At 47.0% G+C, this 14,892-nt stretch overlaps 1 protein-coding gene across 3 annotated transcripts in view; it reads right to left on the minus strand.

The window, feature by feature from the left end:
• Nucleotides 1–8,658: 8,658 nt before the first annotated feature.
• Nucleotides 8,659–14,892, minus strand: part of LOC119178581 (potassium/sodium hyperpolarization-activated cyclic nucleotide-gated channel 2-like) — a 41,096-nt gene continuing 34,862 nt past the window's right edge. For all 3 annotated transcript variants that reach the window (XM_075887622.1, XM_075887611.1, XM_075887617.1), the window contains 4 exons: nucleotides 13,067–13,285; nucleotides 12,453–12,599; nucleotides 11,790–12,033; nucleotides 8,659–11,092 (listed from right to left, as the gene is read on the minus strand). In XM_075887622.1, the coding sequence (XP_075743737.1) occupies nucleotides 10,893–11,092; nucleotides 11,790–12,033; nucleotides 12,453–12,599; nucleotides 13,067–13,285 (810 nt within the window). In that variant the 3' untranslated portion in view covers nucleotides 8,659–10,892. The remainder of the gene's footprint in view (nucleotides 11,093–11,789; nucleotides 12,034–12,452; nucleotides 12,600–13,066; nucleotides 13,286–14,892) is intronic.

The following is a 14,892-nucleotide window of genomic DNA, read 5'->3' on the forward strand; positions in this document are numbered from 1 at the left end:
GCTTGGCTTGGCTTGGCGAACGAATGGATGGATGGACGGATGAACGGATATAATCAATGTGCATTTGATTCACTAAGAAATCGGGCTTCGGCTGATATGAATGCCACACCTGCTCTCTTCCGACTATTTTTCTCTACTACCTTGTGCTTTTACTACTACAGCTTTTACTTTGAAAAACATAGTTATGACAACAATTGTATTATCCACATCCCTGGAGCATTTGTGTGAATTGACAGCGAAGGAGTTGCGAGCCTTTTATATTTGCTGTTCATTTCTTAATTATGATTACAAATGTTCTTTGAGATTTCAATATTTTTGGCTGATGCTCCAGTGTGGGTATGAACCATACGAGAAGTAAATCGCCATCACCATTACATCGGCGGGGCTTGGCAATCAGAGCGACGGCGCAGCCTCGTCTTACTCGAACCTAGAGCAAAAGGGATCGCTGGCGGTGGCGTCCAGCCTGTTTCGCGGCCATGGTTTGCATAGCCATGTACGTGGTGTTTGGCCTCATGGCCATTTTCCTGTTGGTCGTCCTCGTCAATTCCTTCACAGGATGGCACCCCTCCTCTCCTCGGCCACTCGTGCCTGTCAATGATCGAAGTGCAAGGGCGAAGCACGCTCCTTACCACCTTCTCATCGACGGGCGAGAACAAGTGGCTGCAACACCACCGACCTCTCGACGCGGCGTGCGCCGTCATCGTGTTCGACCGGCGAAAATCACTCCTCAATCTGGTGATCTCGTTCGGGCTTTTGAATCCGGTGACCGCGTGGATGCTTCTAAACGTGGAGACCACGTGAAAGCTTCTATACCTGGTGGTCGAGCGGACACTTCCAAACCTGTTGACCTCGTACGGGCCTCGAAACCTGGTGACCCCGCAGACGCTTTTGATCGTGGCGATCCTTTGGACGCGTCTACATCAGAAGACCATGTTGACGCTTCTGAACGCGGTGATGGCGTGGAAACTGAGACGTCGCCGGGAGGCTAAAAACTCGCCGTGTTCTTAACCACCCATAAAGGCACTTGTAGAAGACGAAGAAAAGTGTTTGTAGCACCGTTCTTGAATTTATTTATTTATTTATTCATTTATTTATTACGTCGACAGTTGGTTTACTGTATTGCAAGTTTCTCTATTCAAACGAGGACCACATCCACAGTGCTAACTTTTCGCAGGCTTTCCGTAAATGCTTCTTGCGATCGGTCAAAGTATGTCTTGGAATATGCTAGACTGGCAACTGCATGCACTGCTGATCGTTCATCATCGAGTTGTAAAATATGCGTACATGTCATTGTCACAAACGACTGCAATTTTCGGATTATCCGCGGGCCCCATCTTCCAAAGAGGGGCGCTTTTGTGTTCGGGGGACGACATCCGGCGACTAACGACCCAGCGTGGCGCCGGCTTGTCTTCCCTGCACCTGTACCGAAAGGGGAACCGGCCGCCTAAAAAAGGAAAATTACCCCCAGATGAGACGGGAGCACGTGTACGTCCCTGAAGAGGTTTGGACTGCATCGGAAGAGCAGTTGACGTACAGCCAGCAACAAGTGCGGTCGTCGGTGTCGCGAGTCTCGCGTAGGCGGCGAGCATGGAGTGACCCGCGCAACGTATTGAGACGGCTGCAATTCCGGGCACCCTCGTCGTCTACCAAGCCGGCGAGACCTTCAGCGGCACCCGTCAACTCCCCTACGTGCACCAAGAGCTGGCCTGGTCCGTATGGAACTTTTTATTGTGACTTTTTTTAAACTGTTAAATTGTTTTAACCAGCCTTTTTTTTTAACTGTGTAGTTGTGTGCGCTGCGACGCACATAGAAATTCAAAAGCGCGACCAATGATCATTATGTAATTATTTCCTGGTAACCCTTTTTTACGATTTCCATCTTGTTGTTGTTTTATTAATGTTCCGCATATTTGTCTTTAGTTTGTACCTTTTGCAGTGTTTTTTAGCATATTTTGTTATATAGCTGTTCTTTCCATCGCGCGTATCAGTTTTTCCTCTTTTGTTATTTTTGTAATCTCCTGCCTTTGCCCCTGTTTTAATTAAATGCTTGTTTATGTGTAATCAAACTCTGTGTCTGCTCTATGAGTGCGTCGGTCGGGCCCACACATCACCACACGTGCAACCCCGCCCGGGTCGACCAACCCGCAAATAAATTCGAAATGTGCCACTTCGAGGCCTTTCAGGCGTCGCTGGTCGAAGCGTAAAGTCGAAGCCTGCGAGTCTGCCGCACGTCGATGTTGGATCGGCGGGGCCTCACGAGAAGTGCGTGACATTATCTGGCGTCCGCGCGACAGGACTGGCCGACCACGTGGTGATGTCTGGGAGACTGACGTAACTCTGAGCGTGATATGTAGACGTCCTTTTATTGTTTTGTTGGTGGTCAACTGTTGGTAACAATGGACGGCACGCAGTTTGACAGGCTTATTGAACAGGGCAAAGCCTTTGGCTTTGTAGGCAAGGAGTTATATAATTTCGTTGAAAAGGAACGAAATAGGCTTAAAGAAAAGCGCGATGCCGAACGCATTAGGTACAGGCAACATTTGGAATATTCGATGGAACAGGAGCGAGAAAATTCAAGACTTAGAATTCAGAGAGAAAAAGAGCGCTTGGGACTGTGTGCCACACAGTCGGGTCTCAGCTTAGCCGCTAGAACGCCCAGTAGCGTGACCGACCGTGTCCCGAACAAGCAGTCTTACCAGGATCATGTTCAGCTACTGCGCCAGAAAATGGAAGGTAGACGGCGCATGTTTGAGACCTGGGATGCAAGGCACAAAAGGGGCAAACAGCCCGTAGGTGCCAGACCACTGAGAGCCGGCCAAGGTAACAGTACTGTTGGGGAGAACATCGGGTTCACGAGTGAACCTAAAATGTTAGCTGCTGAAAGTCCCGTTGTGGCCACAAAGGCCACTGAAGGCCTCAGTGATGGCGACGAGGCGCTGTGCCTGGAGAGTCTTGTTAATACAGAAATGCCATCTGTAATGGACTTGGCACAGCCACCCTGTTTGTGCGTCGCCATAGCAGCTAAATGTGAAGTTCGCAGTACCTCCGGCCCGGTAGGTGAGGACCCCTGTACAGAGAGCGGGGCACAGTCGGGTGCTGACGCACACTGCGAGCTGGGCAATGTGGGGGCAGGTAGTTCTTCCAGGTGCGAGCGCCGCAGCCCCGAGGAAGACGCTTGCATTGCTCAGCCGTCAGTCAAGCTTCCCGCAAGTCAGGGTGTCCACAAGTTAACGGAAAATCCCGACTGTATAGGCATTATAGCTGAAAAGACAAGCGAGACAAGTTCTGCTCTGCAAATGTTGCAGGTGGACTTCTCGAAAGTGAGCACTGGGCAACGTGCAAAAAGAAAAAGACGCCGCACAAACAGAAGGAAAACGAAGGCTGCAAAGCAACCGGGAAAATCGCGAATTGCCAAACGGCAATCAACGCAACGAAAGCTTCGTTTGCGTTTTGTGGCATTCGCCAGTCGAGTGGGTCCCTATGCTTCAAACCGCCCGACAGATAGAGGGGTGAGGCAGGCATTTGTTCGTGGAGCTCGGAAGAGCCGACCCCCTTCGCTCCATTGTACTGCTCGAAGCGCGGGGTGCATGGCGAACCAGTGCCTTTCGGCCAAGCGACACGACGTGGCTCGGGGACCCGTTTTCGTAGAACGAGGCGTCGATGAAGGCATGCCTCCGGGGTGCAGACTAACGGGAAACAGGCGTCCGTGTAGCGGCCATACGCTCTTTTGTCTGCCCGGGTTGTTTCAAAGGGCTCCCCCAAGAGTGCGACCACCTCGGGCGCGGATAAAACTTATGTGTATGTACATCGAAACGTAAACCCAACCTTCAAGGCGAATGGGATACTTTTTGGAAACAATGTTCATTTCAGTCATTCGATTTTGAAACATTTGATAAACGTTCGGAGCAATCGCTTAGTTTTTTTTATTGATTTTCTTGTGGCGTCTGTACGTTTGTAAACGATGTTCTGTTGTTTCGACCTATTACCCGTTCAGTTAGGGAAGCCTTAATTTAGGGATATTGTTATTTTATTAGTTGGGCTTCTTTTTAAGAGACTGGTTGGTCACATAATCGAAGTCTAACGCGGTAGGCTTGGGTGATAAACATGGCGATATATGTTCTTTAAAGCTTTAGTTTTTGTTGTTACTTCGAAATAAGCGCTTTAGTGTGCAGCATGTTCAAGAACTGTGCACAAATTATCATGCCGATTTATTACTCATTCATCTTTTCTGAAAGCTGCGTGTCAATAAGTGACTTTTCAAAACCACTTAAAGCGTGTATTGTTTTAATACGTGGCATGAAAGAATGCCTACGTGCCTTTTCCTTGAATCGTGCAGTATTTTTGAGACTGTCTTTTCGTGTTTCATGTGTATGTCCGTGTCGCGGGTTGTGACTTTCATCGTATAGTGACCGTGAAGCGTAGTGTGTCAGATGTTCTCTGCGATGTCGTCCACATCAGTGAAATGGTGCGCGAAAAAGAAAATGCATTGGTGGACAACCGGAACGCTGCAAGCTCTCGAACATTGTGCGTTTGTGATTTTCTTGAATATTACGCAGTAATATTCTTAAGAAGGGGGCTATGTCACAAACGACTGCAATTTTCGGATTATCCGCGGGCCCCATCTTCCAAAGAGGGGCGCTTTTGTGTTCGGGGGACGACATCCGGCGACTAACGACCCAGCGTGGCGCCGGCTTGTCTTCCCTGCACCTGTACCGAAAGGGGAACCGGCCGCCTAAAAAAGGAAAATTACCCCCAGATGAGACGGGAGCACGTGTACGTCCCTGAAGAGGTTTGGACTGCATCGGAAGAGCAGTTGACGTACAGCCAGCAACAAGTGCGGTCGTCGGTGTCGCGAGTCTCGCGTAGGCGGCGAGCATGGAGTGACCCGCGCAACGTATTGAGACGGCTGCAATTCCGGGCACCCTCGTCGTCTACCAAGCCGGCGAGACCTTCAGCGGCACCCGTCAACTCCCCTACGTGCACCAAGAGCTGGCCTGGTCCGTATGGAACTTTTTATTGTGACTTTTTTTAAACTGTTAAATTGTTTTAACCAGCCTTTTTTTTTAACTGTGTAGTTGTGTGCGCTGCGACGCACATAAAAATTCAAAAGCGCGACCAATGATCATTATGTAATTATTTCCTTGTAACCCTTTTTTACGATTTCCATCTTGTTGTTATTTTATTAATGTTTCGCATATTTGTCTTTAGTTTGTATCTTTTGTAGTGTTTTTTTAGCATATTTTGTTATATAGCTGTTCTTTCCATCGCGCGTATCAGTTTTTCCTCTTTTGTTATTTTTGTAATTTCCTGCCTTTGCCCCTGTTTTAATTAAATGCTTGTTTATGTGTAATCAAACTCTGTGTCTGCTCTATGAGTGCGTCGGTCGGGCCCACACATCACCACACGTGCAACCCCGCACGGGTCGACCAACCCGCAAATAAATTCGAAATGTGCCACTTCGAGGCCTTTCAGGCGTCGTAGGCCGAAGCGTAAAGTGGAAGCCTGCGAGTCTGCCGCACGTCGATGTTGGATCGGCGGGGCCTCACCAGAAGTGTGTGACAGTCATGAACCGTATCCACACGTTCGTATTCTATGCACGTGGAATGTGAATGCACTTAACACGCATTAGTTTTGCGATTTGTGGTGGTATTCGAGAATATATTTGCTATTACGACGTAACGTTGCATTACCCTGGTCTTAAATCTCGAAGTTTCTAGTTACGCAAGACATATGGCTGCCGCCACTTTTTGTTGTTAAGCGAATGTCTCTTTTAGTACAAGGGCTGTTCAAGTGAAAACGTACGAAACTACAATGGGGGTATATAAATGAACACTTCATCTAAAGTGTACACTGCATGCCTGATCACAAGAATACCATTGAAAAAGCCGAAGGATTTTTCGTTCTCAATTCATGTGGCCGCGACTAGTCCCAGTCCTTCAGGGCGTCATAGTGTTCGTCATTCGTGTTGAAGCACTTGCCTTTCAGACGTTTTTTAAAGAAATGCATGGGAGTCGCAGGCAATGAGTGCTGGTCGGTTCAAAAGCTTCCGCTGTCTAACCAGTAACGCCGCACAGCTCCTCAATGGTCGAACTTAGCGATGTGAACACTACTTTGCCGTCACACGCGTTGCCGCGTCGATTGGACGGCACTCTCTGTAAGAGCCTTTGCACGCACTTCCTGTGCATGTGGGTGGCACCATAGAGTTTCCCACAATACTTACTAGAGGGAACTCTGGCGCTAGTGTCTATGGGAGCTGCAACGCACGGCGCTTCAACGTGCATGGGAATGATGGGTAGTACACACATTTGTCTAATATTAGTACTTCTGGCCAGCTTTTGGCTCCGTGTGTGTTCGTGTGGCTTGAAGCTGTTTTCTCACGAAACAAAACTCAGCAGATGTCCAGCGATTGCGCTTCACCGCCCTAATTTTTTTCAAATTACCTTTCAAAATTGGTTCACGAAGTTCAAAAGGATTGAAGTTTTCTTTGAAAAGAAAATCGAAACACAGCAATAAGCGAAGCCGCAAGTACGATTCGCCGTCCGCAAGTACGAAGACTAGGCAAATGTGTGTACTACCCATCATTCCCATGGTCGCTGAACGATCGCAGCGCCAGAGTGCCCTCTAGTTAATTTTGAGAAACTCTATGGGTGGTAGCCCCGAATACTCTTATCGACGGCGGAGACTCAATTAGCATGTATATGTGTCTCGCTACATTCACCCATAGCGGCTTTAGTGGTCGTGTTCTTAAGACATTTCGTACATATTCCTTTGAGCAACAATGATCGTGACTTAAATTGATAAGGTCGGCATATGTGAGATGCACTGACCCAACCATTTCGACGCGACGCGCAAACGTCTAAGGCAGCATTGTTTGTTTAGTTGTGAAAGATACAAAACGGCAAGGTTAGTAGCCCAACATGGCGGCACCGAAACCTACCCGTAGATTACTAAAGTCGAAACTCTAGCGAGGATATACCTGTACGAAAAACATGTTATACAAGATCACTAATTTGTAATTTTTTATCAATAACTTCTACTGCTCCCACAGTTCAGCCTCCCAGTCCACGAAGTAATGTGGAACTATGAATTATTTTTCACCGCCTGGAGCTTATTAGTGTGACCTGTAGATCTGAGTACACTGGTGTTCTTGTATTGTACGAAGAAATATCCGGAACGGAACAGGGTTCGAACATGGGCACCCCTCCGTGACTGCACGGTATTCTACCGTATGCAGAGCCACGCTGGGGTTTATTTGCAAGAAGACCCTATACAAGGCTCATGCACGTCGGGAAGAAACCGCGTTTGCATTTGTAATATGTATAGCGTGGTCGAAGAATAACATAACAACCAGATGTCACACAATGTGAATTGTGTAACGAGTGTGTCGTTAAATGTCTCCAGATCATTACAGAATGTGCAGCCATATTTCTTCATCGTTGTTAGCCACATCATCAACAAAGGGCGCATAATGCCTTGCAGTTGTGTCGCAGGTTCGTGGCTTTCTTATCCATAGATGGAGGAACAATGACAGCCTCCGGAAATGCCACTCTTCCAACTTTCGCTGAGAATGTGCTGCGCTTTCCGTGCAGGTCTGGCGTTTTTCGCACACACTGCGAAGCTTGTTTTTCATCAGACTTGATCAGTGGGAAGGAGAACGTGTGTCGCGCTGAAACTTACTCAACCCTCTCACTCACCTAAAGTATTACAGCTAATGGAGTATAGGTTATCAATTAATATTAAACTATTAAAGCTTCCTGTGCAGGTATATATGTTTATGTAGCTTACTGAAGTTGTAAGCTTACATAAGATTTAGAACCCCTTGATAAATTGCTAACGAAGCCTTGAATAAAACTTAAACCATTGAGAACAATGTCTGAGGTTTTTTTAGTCGTCCTTGTCCAACGAGGAGTACAGGGATTCGGATTGATGTCGCTCGAGGTTTTAAAGGTTTTATCGCCGTGATCGCGATCGCGCTCATGGTGTCATGTGTCGCCACCGTTATCGCGACCGACGGTCACGTGTTTCCGGCTATTCCACGCATCTGTCGCCACGACCACGGAGACGATGATAACGCCGCGCCGTCGGGCTGGTCGGTTGGTGACTGCGACGCGTCATGTCGCTGAGAAGCTGCCCGCACGGGTGTTTAGATAAGGGCCCATTCGCGCCAGCCTTATACGGTATGTTTGAAGAGTTGTACTCTGAACTTTCTCAGCTCATCTTCTGAGTTTATGTTCGTACATCTTTCAAAATGTAAGGCTCTAGACATGCGCGGGATGTGATCTCGCGATATGTAGCATTAATAGCTGGGGGTTTACGTTCATAAACCTGGTATGCGACAAAACGTAGTAGATGGAGGTATCTGGATATAGGTTCCTTAACGTGCATCTAAAACTAAGTGCGCTGCGTATACAGCATTTTGCCTACGTCAAAAGTTGACTGGCGCGGCCTGGATTAAAACTGGTTTGACATAGCGCTACAGCTAGTTAATTCTAGAATAACACGGCGGCAACACGTAACTCAGTAAAACATGAAGGGACACATAGAAATGTGAAAGAGGAGTGAGAGAGAGAAGGGAAATCATGTTGATCCGTTTTAGCGACGTGTTATTTTCCAGGTACCTCAAAAGTGTCAACGAACAGAGTCAGACAAGCAGTCATCTTATATTTAGTGACATTTATTTCACTTGACCACAAAAACATCTTTGGACAAAAATGAAAGGTGAAATGTGAAACTCATATGACGTCTACATTTTTTAACAGTTTCTTGATGTGAGAAATTGTAGCATGATGTGAACATACGAACAAAGATCACTGTTGGCGCAAACTGAGTGTGGACGACCATCTACATTTCTGGAGGACGCATTTCCGCGCAAACCGGAGGATTAGCGGTAACGTGTTCACCGTAGAGCCATCTAAACCCTGGGTTCGCAAGTGGCCACAGCTGCGTGCCGGAACGCTTGCTAAACATTCTTGGCTCGAAATCTCCATATTTGAGATGGGCAGTGCTGACCCACACTCTTAAACTTGAAAGGATATAGTGATCACGTGGTGCTTTATTAAGCCTCGCAGATTCTTTTGGGGATGCAGCTGTATGTACATTGACAGAGAGGTCTGAGGAACATGGGTCTACCGGGCGGCAAAATCCCGCAATGCAGTGGCAGTGAAACAAAGATCAATCCTAAACGAGCACTACTAAAGTTATATACAGGACATCATTCGACGTACACAGAATCACGCACATGGAGCAAATATTGTGTTTACAAAGTTACACGTATCTTCTAACGTCGCAAATGAGTGCCTGTGATCGCACCAATTAATATTTAGTGATATATATTGCAGTTCCATTCAGATGTGATCTTATAGCGAATTGTCATTTAAAACGGCGCAATTTTCGTGAATCTCAATATAAAATAGATTAAAAGAAATGCAAGACACTCTCGCATTTGCTTTGCAGCAATTTGAGGAAAAATACTGTCGCCTAACTTGTGAAATACAATTAGAAAATACCGAAATATAATCGTTCTGACATTTTACAACAAAAAACCAGCGAACAGTGGCGGTGAATCTCTAAATTCCGGCATTGCAAACTAAGCTAGAATGACTGAGTTTCTTTTTGCACTTAAATTTTGAAACCACGACGAACAAAAAAATGTTCAGGGTGACAAAAACTGTTTCGAAAGGGCGTATCTTTCAAAGGGAGGTCCCTTAGGAGCTATTCACTAGCGGTGCTTTAATGTGACTTACACATTCCTTGGACACGAGAATCTTAGACCAGTGCAGTGTTCGAGATCTTGCTTTGTGCTCCTTTGCCTGCACAGGTCTCATTTTGTACTGAAAGACACTATCACTGAGACCACTCAGTTTGACACATATGTGAACACTTAATCATGACTAGCTTTTGCCTCTTTGTCAGGACCTTCCAAAATGTCTTGTGAAACAGAAGACAAATAAAATGGCAACGGATCATCGGCCAAACACGAGACATACTTGGCACGAATCGACAGCAATGCCGAGAGCCAGAAACGAGCATATGTTGATTGTTATAATACAATTGTTACGGTTTAACGTCCCGAAACCAAGATATGATTATGAGAGACGCCATAGTGAAGGGCTCCGGAAATTTCGACCATCGGTTGAACTTTAACGTGCATTGACATGCGACCGCCACCAGGTTGATATAAAAAAATAGTATTTTAAACGCATTTGTTCAACAATATTTTCCCACAGTTTGGTACGTTAAGTCCCTGGCTCCCTCTGAAGATAATGTAAATAATTTTCACCAATTAGGAACTACGCAAGCCCTCGTCAAATCATTCATAAACTATGACGTCATGACGACTGGCGCGGAAACTTCAAAAGAGCGTCGCCACCCGAATTTAATTTTTTGCCCGTTTTCTCGCCGAGCGTCTTCTCGTGGCGAGCGTGGTGCTTTTGGTATCGTGACAGACTAACTTACTAATACGAGAAGAATCAGCATTTCTCTTCAGTGTGTCTATAACGCTTACACTGGCCCGACGAGACCTCGCTTTTCACGCTTCCCTTTGGCACTTTCCCACCACGGTGGTGTACTCGATATGGTTCTCGGCTGCTGACCCGCAAGTCGCGGGCTCGAATCCCGGCCGCGGCTGCCGCAACGCCGATGGAGGTCAAAGTGACCAAGCCCCGTGAATTTTAAGATTTAGGTGCATGTTTAAGAACTACAGGGGGGGGGGGGGTTCCGGGGAGCCCTGCTCCAAGGCGCCTCTCATAATCATATAGGGTAATTTTGACACGTTAAACCCATACAGTTATCAATTATCATCTCTTTGGCACAAGTTACGCGTTCCTGCTGCTTTGCCTAATGTGACACTCGTGACATGTGCGTGAAGAAGAAGAACAACATGCAACCCTGCCTCATAAGTGCTCACTGTCGCAGGCCCGAAACGCTGAGTTGTGCGCGATTCGCTGCGCGGCGGTGGCCTCGAGCGAGCTGCGCATGAGCGGGTACTGCTGCAGCACCTCGTTGAAGTTCTCCACGGACAGCGAGAAGAGGTCGCAGTAGGTGTCCGCGATGACGCTGGCGTTCCTCGTCGTCTTCGTCAGCAGGCATATCTCTGCGCGGACAGCAGTGAGAATTGAATAGCGGGAAAGTAAGTCGCGAAAGTGACATTGACTGGCGAATATTGGCCACCTCATTGCCATACGGTGTTAAGAAATCCATACCTATTTGACGTGATGTGCTGATGTCATGGCGCATTTTAAATATTTCCGGATATTTAATGGCTCCTTTGTCTTAGACGTCGTGGCCACTGACTTTGGGCACGCGGCATACTTTCAAAGGAAGTAAACTATAGATCTTGTGTGTTTTTTAAAACCCAAACCCGCTTCAAAGATTGACCTCTGTAGTGCTCAGTATAGCGCTCAATGACAGATAGTTGGATTGCAAGTGCGAAACGGTTCACAGTGACCGAGGTAACTAACCGATTCTGTGCAATAAACTCTATATACAATGTCGATCTTATCGGAAGAAAAATATAAGAAAGAAATATAATTAGCAAGAAACATAAACATTGCTCAATGCAGGTCCTACATACGGTTCAGCTGCTAGGTCAAAGCTTGGAATATCCGCAGAAGTGACAAGCAGTTGCCCGACGTGAGCTTTCAGCTTCTGGTGCACGGAAGCTGACAGCTCTGTGCACCATGGCTACATGCATGCACTAGAGCTACATACATTCATACAGTTACATTCATTAATGCATACAAAGCTACATTCATGCACACTACTAGTCTTTCACGCATCTTTACACGCACCTCCGAAGTAGCTGCCTTCGGACAGCGTTCCCAGGAACTGTGATCCGTCGAGGAGCAGTTTGACGGTGCCCGACTGGATGAAGTACATCTTGCGACCCACGGACCCCTGTTGTATGATGACGTCACCCGGTTGGAAGAACTCGTACCGCAGCCTGGTCACCAGGTCACTTACAAATCCCGGGTCCACATGCGACAGGAAGGGCACTGCCCGCAGCGTGGCCCGGCAGTTGTGCTTCATCACGTCCTGCGCAAGCAGAAGACCCACATTCTTGCACGAGCACGAATGTGGACAGCACAGTGGACATCCGATAAGAGAATGCCTTTGAGCTTATTTACTTCCTGACTATCTGAGGGGAACAGTTTTAAGCAGATGTCGCTCGGGGGGAACATTTCGAATTCATATGTAGCAACCTGATTGAAGAAGACAAGAATATTGGTTAAAACGGTGGCTTGAGCGACTCACCCCGTTCTAGAATGCTCATCTCATCGAACCTCCATCGTATTCTGAACTTTCACCTTCATTTAATGTCGGTACTTTCTGACTCGCATAACGTTGTGGCACTTGACAGGTATGCCACTGTTCAAGCAATCTCAACTGCACTCAAATTGGCGCATTGGGTGAAATACCTCAGACTCGCACGCAGACGAGGCAGTAGTGCTTACTTCCTTGAGGGGCTGCGAAAGCTCGGCCAGTATGGCATCTTCATCGAAGGCCTTCCCTTCGTGCCGATGCTCGAAGTAATTTCGGACTCGGAAACGAAGGTCCTTGGGCATACGCCGGTACTGCATGTACTCTTCTACGCGCTCCATCTGAAACAGAATAGAACCATTTATTTATACTCCAATACTTGCGTCATCACCTTTGCCATCATTTCACATAACTATTCGCAATGCTGCAGCGTTCACTCACTCATGCTGCAGCGTTCCTGCTCACTCAGCGTTCGACATACTAGTAAAAATGAACCGAGGTTGATGTAAACAAACTACAGCACCATTCATCGTCTGTGAACATTCTTTTGGAAGGCGACCCATGCCCATGGAGCTCCTTGTGATGCAAAAGTGAATTGTTGCTTCAAACAACAAAAGCTTTCTAGTGTTCTTCTCCTAGTTTACACCCTTGAAGCAGATAAGTAGTTGCATCGTTGTTTTGCTAAGCGTTTGGCTGAGACAACGAATGATCGTTTACGTGGCTAAGCGTGAGCATGCAGTGACTCCACTGCACACCATAAAATTGAAACTAGAGTGTCTATGCAGGCATACAGTAAGAGCGATCGCACCTTCTCCCGATGCAACCTCTTGGTGTAGTCCAGGCTCTGTATGAGCGTCGTGGCGTGGCCGATAAGGAGAGCGTAGCCTGTGGCGCCGGTGAGCATGCCTAGAGTGACGAGCCACATGTCGATCACTGTGGCCGGTGCGTTCTGTCCGTACCCGATGGACAGCATTTGAGACAGCGCGTTGAACATGGACCAGGAGTACTGCTCGAATATAGGCCGGTTCTGGAAAAGGAATGTAAACACGCATATTGGTTTGATGATTTTTTCTGGTTGGCCAGAGAGAGTGGAGCTCGGAATCGACTGTCTTCATGAAGTGAACTTCGAAAACGGCAGATGACGATATATAGCGCAGGGTATTTCACAGTTGGATATAAGCACGTACAGAATGTTGATCCTATAGCTTTAAGGAACAAGACCCTTAACTTTGTAAACTGAATTGCAGTCCACGGGTACGTATGCAAGCAGACTAAGTGCAAGAGCCATTAGCGTGTTTCAGAAATATGAAAGCTTGCCGTCAGATCCTACCACTCAAAGAACAACATATAAAGGAAGGGCAGTTGTAAGTTTGTAGATCTCATTATTCCTTAGGTGAACTGCTCTGATAATGACTCACATTTTGCCACAAGTAAGTTAAATATTCTAGCGTTATCTCTCAACGCGAATGAGCCCTTGTATTTTTAAGTACGCGACGTCGACAATGCGTTTACGCAACATCAAAAAAAATAAAACAGCAAAAAAGCTCTAAATGGGCATTAACATCAAACTTGGCGGCTGAGATAGCCTGTAGGATCGATTCTAGTAAGCATGCTTACATCATCTACCAAATATGAACCGCTAATATAACTTGTAAGGTAATTTAATCAATCTTGAAGTCCATGTTCTCAGTGCATGCAACGCTATACACGCCGCACCTCGAGACACGGACGTAATACTGTTGGCTTCTAGACGCGTCGAGATGGTGCTCCTGCCGCCGGGGTTTGTGCTACATGCAAATTGCCAGGCTCCTCCTGAACCATGCGCGCGTGCGCTCAACGAAGGGAACAAAGATGTCTCGCTGGTTGCTCTCTGACGAGTCATCTGCGTGGCCGCTGTTGTAAATATATCTTGTTAATAGTCTACGGTCTCAATCACGTAACAGTGCAGAGCGACCTGAAGGAAACCCCTAAACTTTCGCAATGACAATTTACGGCTGAACTCCGGGATGCCCAGATAAATCATGGCATCATTACGGTCTCAATAACATAACAGCAGAGCGACCTGAAGGAAACCGCCTAACTTCCGTAATGACAATCTACGGCTGAACTCTGAAATTCCCGGATAAATCATGGCAAGATATAGTCTCCATTCCGCTTTTGCCACGCTTCTCTACAGCAGGTTGCTCAAGGGGGCTGTTCGCGAGTTCTTGCCCGCACTGAATGTGTGGAAGCCTCAAGAAAGTCTGCCACTAGGAGACGATGATTACGTAGATGGCAACAACGTCTTGAAGCACATGCTGCATGCGAAAGACCGTGCAAGGAGCGAGCAAGTTCGTCACAGTTCTGTGGGACGTTTCACATGTGTGATATCACCGTATCGCGAAGCGCCGAGTGATAAGTCGAACCGATCCATGGACGGGGAACCACTGCCTTTATTTTGATGGCAATCGCTTATATACAGATGATAGCATTGACAGCGCCCCCTATACACTACACAACACATTCCCCCCTCATAAAAATTAACAACACAACTAAAGTCAGTCTACTTTCGCGCACTCACTTCACAGCACACGTTCACTTCACCACACTTGATGTTCTTGTAGTCAGGTCAGCTCGTAGTCTTGATACCGTGTT

Source organism: Rhipicephalus microplus, chromosome 1, assembly GCF_043290135.1.
Source record: "Rhipicephalus microplus isolate Deutch F79 chromosome 1, USDA_Rmic, whole genome shotgun sequence".
Classification (NCBI taxonomy): domain Eukaryota; kingdom Metazoa; phylum Arthropoda; class Arachnida; order Ixodida; family Ixodidae; genus Rhipicephalus; species Rhipicephalus microplus.